The sequence below is a fragment of the Priapulus caudatus genome, unplaced genomic scaffold (assembly GCF_000485595.1).
Source record: "Priapulus caudatus unplaced genomic scaffold, Priapulus_caudatus-5.0.1 Scaffold1234, whole genome shotgun sequence".
In the NCBI taxonomy this organism is placed as follows: Eukaryota; Metazoa; Priapulida; class Priapulimorpha; order Priapulimorphida; family Priapulidae; genus Priapulus; species Priapulus caudatus.
In genome coordinates, this window is record NW_014578295.1 from 33,517 (window position 1) to 41,540 (window position 8,024).

At 44.1% G+C, this 8,024-nt stretch overlaps 1 protein-coding gene across 2 annotated transcripts in view; it reads right to left on the reverse strand.

The window, feature by feature from the left end:
• Nucleotides 1–242: 242 nt before the first annotated feature.
• The window catches only part of LOC106815909 (actin-related protein 2/3 complex subunit 4), a 15,342-nt gene continuing 7,560 nt past the window's right edge, over nucleotides 243–8,024 (reverse strand). For both annotated transcript variants that reach the window (XM_014820438.1, XM_014820437.1), the window contains exons 2-6: nucleotides 2,635–2,753; nucleotides 2,419–2,530; nucleotides 2,037–2,132; nucleotides 811–981; nucleotides 243–571 (exon numbers count right to left, since the gene is read on the reverse strand). In XM_014820438.1, the coding sequence (XP_014675924.1) occupies nucleotides 566–571; nucleotides 811–981; nucleotides 2,037–2,132; nucleotides 2,419–2,530; nucleotides 2,635–2,753 (504 nt within the window). In that variant the 3' untranslated portion in view covers nucleotides 243–565. The remainder of the gene's footprint in view (nucleotides 572–810; nucleotides 982–2,036; nucleotides 2,133–2,418; nucleotides 2,531–2,634; nucleotides 2,754–8,024) is intronic.

Sequence of the window (8,024 nt, forward strand, 5' to 3'; positions counted from 1 at the left end):
TACGCGACACACATTCTCCCCAAGATGCTGATTCCCCCACTGCTAGGTCAATTAGGGGCCGAGTTATAGAGCGGAAAGGAAATATGATCAAGGTCAAGGTAAAGGTCAAATAAAGGTCGTAGTGACCTGGTTTTGGTATGCAACACACCTTCTCCCCAAGATGTGTAAGTATACCAAGTTTGGTAGCGCTAGGTCAATTAGGGGCCGAGTTATAGAGCGGAAAGGAAATATGATCAAAGTCAAGGTAAAGGACAAATAAAGGTCGTAGTGACCTGGTTTTGGTAGCGCTAGGTCATTTAGGGGCCGAGTTAGAGAGCGGAAGGGAAATATGAAGTATGAAATATGGCGGCGGCGGCTGGGGAGACATGAAACCATAGTATCCCCGCCGACTTCGTCGCGGGGGATACAATTATCCCTATATAAAAGTTCAATATATAACAAGTAACAACAAGAAAGTTAAGCGACATGCAGTGTCTATCAAAGACATTGGCTGCCTCTTGCTTTCCTGCAGCTATTCCTTTAGATTTTCAGTTGTCAATCTTTAATAATCCACAACTTCTGTGATTTAGAACTGAAAAAGAATACATCTTGCTGTTATTATTTCAGTGGTATTACACTGCACATATCTTACAAGCAAAACTCCTATTTATTTCATATAAATTTATCAGAAAGGACTGGACAAATTGCCCATTAAATTGCAAGAAATGTTCACACATACTTATTTTCCTGCTGCCAAAGAACTTTGGTAATGAAAATATCAATAAAAGCAAATATTGCCGATCAAGATGGTACACGATACGTAGTACATACCCGCTTCAAGAATTCCTCAGCCGATATTCGAGCACGCGCGTTTACTGCTAGCTTCATTTCACTGATCTCCTTGTCAATCTCCTCCATGAAGTGAATGACAAAGTCGACCAGCTTGTGCTTGTACATTGCTTCTGTGTGGAAGTTGGTGATGAGGAAACTGATATCATAGCCCTGCAGAGAAAAACGACAACATAAGAATGAGTCTGTCCAATTTTACTGCAATAACCAGATGATTCAAGTAAATCAGTAATGTCACTTGGAACGCAAATGAGGATGCCTCAATTAGGGGTGCACAGGATCCAACTTTTTAAGTTCCGGCCAGAACCAGAACCGACTGGAACTTAAAAAAAGTTCCGGCCGGAACAACCTGGCCGTAACCGGAACTTTAGCTGGGAATAAACTTGACATTTTTGGCCCAGTATTGCCCAAACTCACTCGGCCTGAACGAAATATCATTAGCAGGCACATCACTTAGGCGAGTAGGACAATGCTCAAAGTTGTAATTACAGGATGGTTGTTACAGTTAAGTGTATGAATCAGCTGCTTACAGTGCATAATTTGCATAATTCTGACATCTCATTCATGAGCGAATTCTGTGGCAAAACCTGCATGTTGCAGTATCCCTGGTTTTAGTCTATTATTTTCAACCAACGGACAGATGCGATTCCTGTGGCTCTAAGAGTATTTGATTTTGAAAGAAAATCTTATGAATCACCTAACATCAGTTAGGTTCAGTTCAGTTAGTTAGCCAATGTTCAAGTGGCAAGCGTTTGGGCAGTAAAGTGTGAAGTTGTTAACACTATATTGTCCGCAAGTTGACTCTATTGACTCTCCAGTGAGTAATCTTTTGATTTTCATAACACTTGTAGCAGAAATGAAATTAGGAAAAAGTTCCGGTTCCGGCCGACTGTTTCTGAAGGGTTCCGGCCGGAACAGGAACTCTGAAAAATTTGGGATCTGGCCGGATAGTTCCGGTGCACCCCTAGCCTCAATATGCAAGCTCGATGTAAAATCTATCAACAATTCTATTTGGACATGTATACACAATCCCTTACCACATTTCATTCTCCTAGTAAACTTATCCACACTGCATGTCTGCACAACTGATGTATCCAACCAACCAAAATATATTTTTTTTAATTATATATCTCTCAACCCTTTCCCTATTGTATTATTCCTCTCCCCTGGTTGCCTGCGCCTTCTATTTCAGTAGCTTGCTTACGTACCTCTACAGGTTTCCTTCGAAGGACAAAGAAATTTTCTGCACGCATCATCATAAATCGCATAAACTTGTGGCACAGGATTTTCTCTATTTCGTCTGCCTGAAAAATTAAATGCTATATATTTCTATTAATGCATTTAGCTTCACATTAAGCCCAATATATCCAGGAGATGGTCACTTAGAATAAATAATCTATGCAACATGAAAATATGCATAACTTTTGAACAAGCAAAAAATGGCAGATATATATGACAACATACATGATAACTCATATCACACGAATCATACATTAGCGCCATCTACAGGATAATTAAGGGTTCTACGAAAATAATGGCCAGACAAACAAACACCACTAGTCATATTTGACCATTAAAATGATAACTTACTTGTTTGATACTTATGCTAATGCGAATCGAGTTGACTGAACCTTCTATAAGAACTTTCTCCTTCTCATTCCTGCTGATCACCACAGGTGTTAACAACAATTCTTTGCTGCTCCTGCAAATGAAGCCATTTTTTTGAAAAGATCCTTTCGCTGCCTCTGCCCCAACATACGGTCGAGTTGTATAATCTCACACATTCAGCATTCAGATTATTCGTACCTCACTTCTACCTCCGGCTTGTTATGTCGCTCAACGTTTTGTGACGAGAAATTTTCCAGACACATCGCTGCTGCCAGTGTGTGTCGCACTGCACTCAGGTATGGTCTTAATGTCGCAGACTGCAAACATACAACATGCTTTGATTTTTACAATTAAAACAACACTGTATCGACTGTTGCATTGTCCATTGACAATTACCAGAGCCAGGATTTTGGTGAAAAGGGTGGCTGCTTGCACCACAGGCACTTGGAGCGTTTCAATAAAATATACTGCTAAATAAATACGAAATCTATTTACTACCAAAGTCATAATGTTTCTATACTCTCTTTCACCTATTATTGCTGACTTTCCTGTAAATGCTGTCCAAATGCTCATCTGCAACAAACGCTGGCTGCCGCTGCACACTGACACATAAATATATATAGCAGGTAGGAAAGCGTGCTGCCAAAATTCGCTCGACGCTCTCTTGATTTCATACGAATACAACACAAATATTCAACCATTCTACTCCATCTTTGTTTCTATTTGAAGAACAGTGTTCACTTGTAAAAAAACATTCTGTCGTGTTCGTTAACCGAGCTGTGTCAGCGCAAATCACACAAACGGACGAAATTCTCAATCGCAATCGCTCCCGATGTGGCAGTTTATGTACAATGCTGTCGATCAGGAAACACCGCACCGGCGCGCTTCGTAACCTCATTGGCGCCGCAGACGGCAACGTTTTGCAACGGCTTCACGGCGGCTTTGCAAGGCCGACGCGGACGTTCAGGGTTCTCCCCAGGAAGAAATGAAACAGGGGAGGGGGAGCGGAGGAGGGGGGAGAGGGAGAGGAGAGGAAGGGGAGGGAACTAGAAGGTCCGGAGGGCCGGTCGAATCACTGCAGCAAGAACAAGTCCCGCCACCTGCAGCACAACACACAGGCCATCCTATTGCACATATATAACAACATTAATAAGTTAAAATAACGACAAACAACTATACTACTGATAACAACTCTCACTATATGACAACTAATCATAAACGTTGTTTAATATAGTTAATAGATCGTTGTCTGTAGCTGCAGGCGACTGTTCGTGCCGCAGTGGTATACGTGTTGTGAGCTCTTGCTCTGAACCATGATTGTGAAGCGTTTTTTGTGTTTTTGTTTTTGTGTTGTTTTGTGTGTAGTCAAGATATTACTAACACGTATGTTTCTGTCATTCACAGCAGGCTCACCAAAGCCCCATATGTTTATTCCCACCTCTAACGTGTCGGCATATACAACGAGTGCATAGATCCACGTGTTCGTAAACGAGATACAGAGAAGTAAGCATAACATAACTAACTAACACACATTGCCTCCCTATTGGATAAAAATTATTATTGTCTGCGTCAACTTAGCTTTCATTTCATTCTGAATCTAAGACACATCGGCAACCTGGCTTCGAATGTAATTATGCATAGACCAAACTTGTTCATTCAGTTAAACATTTGAACACAGTAACGCTAACACTAGTAGTAAGTCACAATATGAAACCATTCTTAACAAACACTATGTATAACACTACAGCTCCAATCGGGGGAACTCGTCTGTAATTACCAACGCAACTAAATCATGCATAAGAACACTCTTTGAATGACGCACACGGCCTCTTGCTTGTACGTTTAGAAGTCTGACGTTCCCCTCGCGTTCTGCGTAAGAGCATCGTGTGGTTGCGTTCCAAGTAACTCACCATTGCTATCATCCATTTCTCTCAGATGTCGCGACGATGTACCATCTTGAACTTCGAAGATTGCGTGTTAACTCTCAATACTCCCCGCGCTAGCTGTTACCATGCCCCTTTTCGCTCTTGTCACCTTGTATGGTGGTGGATCGTACGGTGTAGACACGCTTATCTCGAACCTTTGCGCTTCACTATACGTGTAACAACCGAATTTTGATGCCTACTCTCTCTGCATGGCGTTGTATCAAGCATAGGACTTCATCGTTGTCCGCCCTCCCGTTATCGACTGCATGAAACTGCCGACATCTTGTCCTGTCTGCCAGAAGGTTAGGTCTGGTAGTTGTTACCTCATCTCGGTGCTTGTTCGAGGCTTTCGCTGGTGACATTCCAGCTCGAGTGCGCGTCGGTCGATTATTGACTAAAGAAATCGAACAAATCGCAACTTCCAATTTCGACCACTTCGATTGTTCGCCCCCGATTGTTTATTTAGTGTCTACATAATGCGTTCAGCTTCTCCATTTGCCTGTGCCACAGACGCGTTATATACTCGACTGATGGATCCCAACTTCTTTCTGGCAAAACGATGAGAGTATTCTGCACCATTAACGGTGGTGCTTGTGCGGTTGTCCACTGCTTGTCTGGTATACAATTGCCTGGCAAATATGTCTATCTAGTTAGGAATTGTGCCTTTCGAGATGTACTTTCACCAGCTCTACCTCTGGAAACCTATATACTCATCACCCACACTAAGCAGTATTCTCCGTTTTCGCGAAATGACCGGCAACAATCTACTCGCCACTTTTTTCCATGGTCGCGCAAGGTATGGTATCTTGAGAAGGTTCGCTTCTGCGGTTGTGGCGAGCCAGCTTGCGGCGATGGCAACACTCTTAAGTCGCTTTCCAACCAAACGATTTATACCCGGAACCAAACCTCTCGCGTAACAAGCCCCTCTGTCTTGACGAACCGTTGTGTCCGCCGTGGACAATTCGACTGCTTGCTTGACGGAGTAACGAAACTGCACAACAATGCGTGGTCGCTCAGCACTGCAAGCCCAATTAAACTGCCAACCATCCTCTCACTGCCCGATATGCCATTATGGAACAAGTCCTCATCTGCCCTAGGTCCATGTTCAATGGAAAGCGGATTAGCCTCTGTAGGCACCGGATCTCTCAAAGCATGTCCTCACGTCTCTCACAGTGAGTGCCTGGCACACTGTTGTACAGACATAATTTATATAGTCTCGGCCCGCGTCTGTCGCTGCTGTTGATTGGATGGCCTACCTCATGTAGTCAGCAGGATTTCGCGTCTTTCCTAGACCTAGCTCGAGAGTATATACTTATATCCAACAACCGTAACCTCCACGGTCAATCAACCTGGCAGATGCTGCTTATGACTGCAAACTAACCCCAATCAGCGCTTGTGGTCTTAAATCCGAATTCACTCCCCATACAGATAGAGGATGAAAGTGTTCAGCACCCCATACTCCGGCTAAACGGATTTCTTGTCTGGTGAACAGCGCTGTCAACACTAGAATAGTGCTCGCACCGAAAAAAAACCTTAAAAACGACTTTCCCGCCTTGGCAAACATGGCGCTACCCTACATGAACTTGCGTCTACTACTCACTTCTGAACGCTTGTTGATCAAATACTCCTCGTGCAACATGCGGTCAGTAGCTTGAGGTCAACAAAGTGCTTTCTGTGCACACATGTCCCCAGCCCATTGAGTCACGCTTATGTGAAGTTTCAGGAGTGCAGACGTCACATCAGAATAACTTGGTATAGCCTGGACTACAAATTGCCATCCTATAGCGACTGACCCACTGCGCTCTGCGTACACTAGCATTTACGAACCAGATATCTTCCTAATCGGCAGCGTCCCGCATAGCGAAAGTGTGTCCGTAGAAAGTCAACCTTGTCGTCCAAACCTGCACTTTCTTATTCAGCTTTAACAGTGCTTCAAGTCGCCTAGGTACCGCTTTCAGGTTTTTGTCGTGCGATTCTTGGGTTTGTCCATACACAATGATGTCATCTGACATGTTTTTGCATCCCTTTAAACCGGATAACACTCTTGATAGTGCATTCTGAAAGATCTCCGAAGCGGCGTTGATACCGAACATTAACCTATTGTATCTGAACAGCCCAACATGCGTTGAGAATGTCGTAATGTATCGACTCTCAGGTTGGAGTTCCAGTTGATGATACGCCGACCTTAAATCCAGCACACTAAAAACTGATGCACCATTCAAATCTGTGATCAGCTCGTCGATTGTCGGCATGACATGTTTTGTGCGTTTTACGGCTTCATTCGCTTTCCTCATGTCCACACATATACGAACCTCATTGTTCTTCTTTGGTACCACCACAATAGAGCTGACCCATGGCGTTGGACCGCTAACCTTCTCGATAACGTCCATTTCTTTGAGTTTGTCCAGTTCTCTCTCGACAGCTTTCCTTACGTGGAATGGAATACGTCAATGTGGTTGTTGATTTGGCTCCACATTCTCGTCAATGTATAACTTCACCTGTATGTTTTCCGCTTTGCCCATACCCTTGAAGATGTTCGGAAACTTCCCGGCTATCGTCTGCATCTTAGATGCCACACTCTGTGCTACATGTATAATGCCTAGATCTTCAGCTGCTCTGTAGCCTAAAAGGTTACCTGTGCTGCCATCTACAACATGAATATTAGTCTCCACAACCTTCTTGTCATACTGTATCTTGGTTATAAGTACTCTAATGGTAGGCAAAGGGTTTCTTGAGCCATAAGGGTAGACCTTAGTCGTCGGTTGTTGAAACAGCAGTGGCACGTGGGAGGGCCCCTTTAACCGGTTGAAAGTTTCGCTGTCTATGATGTTCACTGATGCCCCTGTGTCAACAGTCATTCTTACGACTTTCCCCTCAATCTTTACGTCGCACGTTGGTAGCTTGTCCCCGTGCTGTCTCGCACCAAACGTGTACTCATCGTCCGAGGAATCCGACTGATGTGCTTCCAGCTCCGCTGTAGAATGCTTGTCCTCTGTGACGTGATAGTAGTCGGTGATACGCTGACTGTTCTCTTCTCTGTCTTGATCTACACACTGCAGCGAAGTGGTTAAGCTTCCCTCATGATCTACAAGACTTGCCCCTGGCTGGACATGGCTTACTTTGGGGGTGTGGATACAGTCCACCACAATTACGGCACGTAGCCTTCCTACCCACCAGTCGTGAGGGCTTCTGTATCTGTGCAGTAGCTTTCGTCGGCTTTTGTCGAGCCTGCTGTTTCTTATGAAACGGTTTTGAATGAAGAGCGTTGACGGTCCTACCATCCTTGTCACCTTCAATACCACTTGCCTGTGCTTCTGACAGTTCTAGTGTTCTGCCATATACTACCAGTTTGGCCAGTGTCAAATCCATTTCCCGTAGAGCACGTCGTCTTAGCCGTGATGACTGACATGACTTAACAATCTGTGTTTTGATTTACCGATCGCTGTCTGCAAACTCACATGTCATCGCTCGTTGTCTTAGCCGTGTGTGGTATGTGTCCAATGACTCACCAACAGCTTGTTTCTCCTTCCTGAACAGGTAGACTTCATACTCCATATTTCTCTTGGGGTCGAAGTAGTTCGTCAAACTGTCACGGGCGAGTTCAAAGTCATCTTCACTCCCTGTGTCGGGCTACGTGATGAAAACTTCATATACTTCGTCACC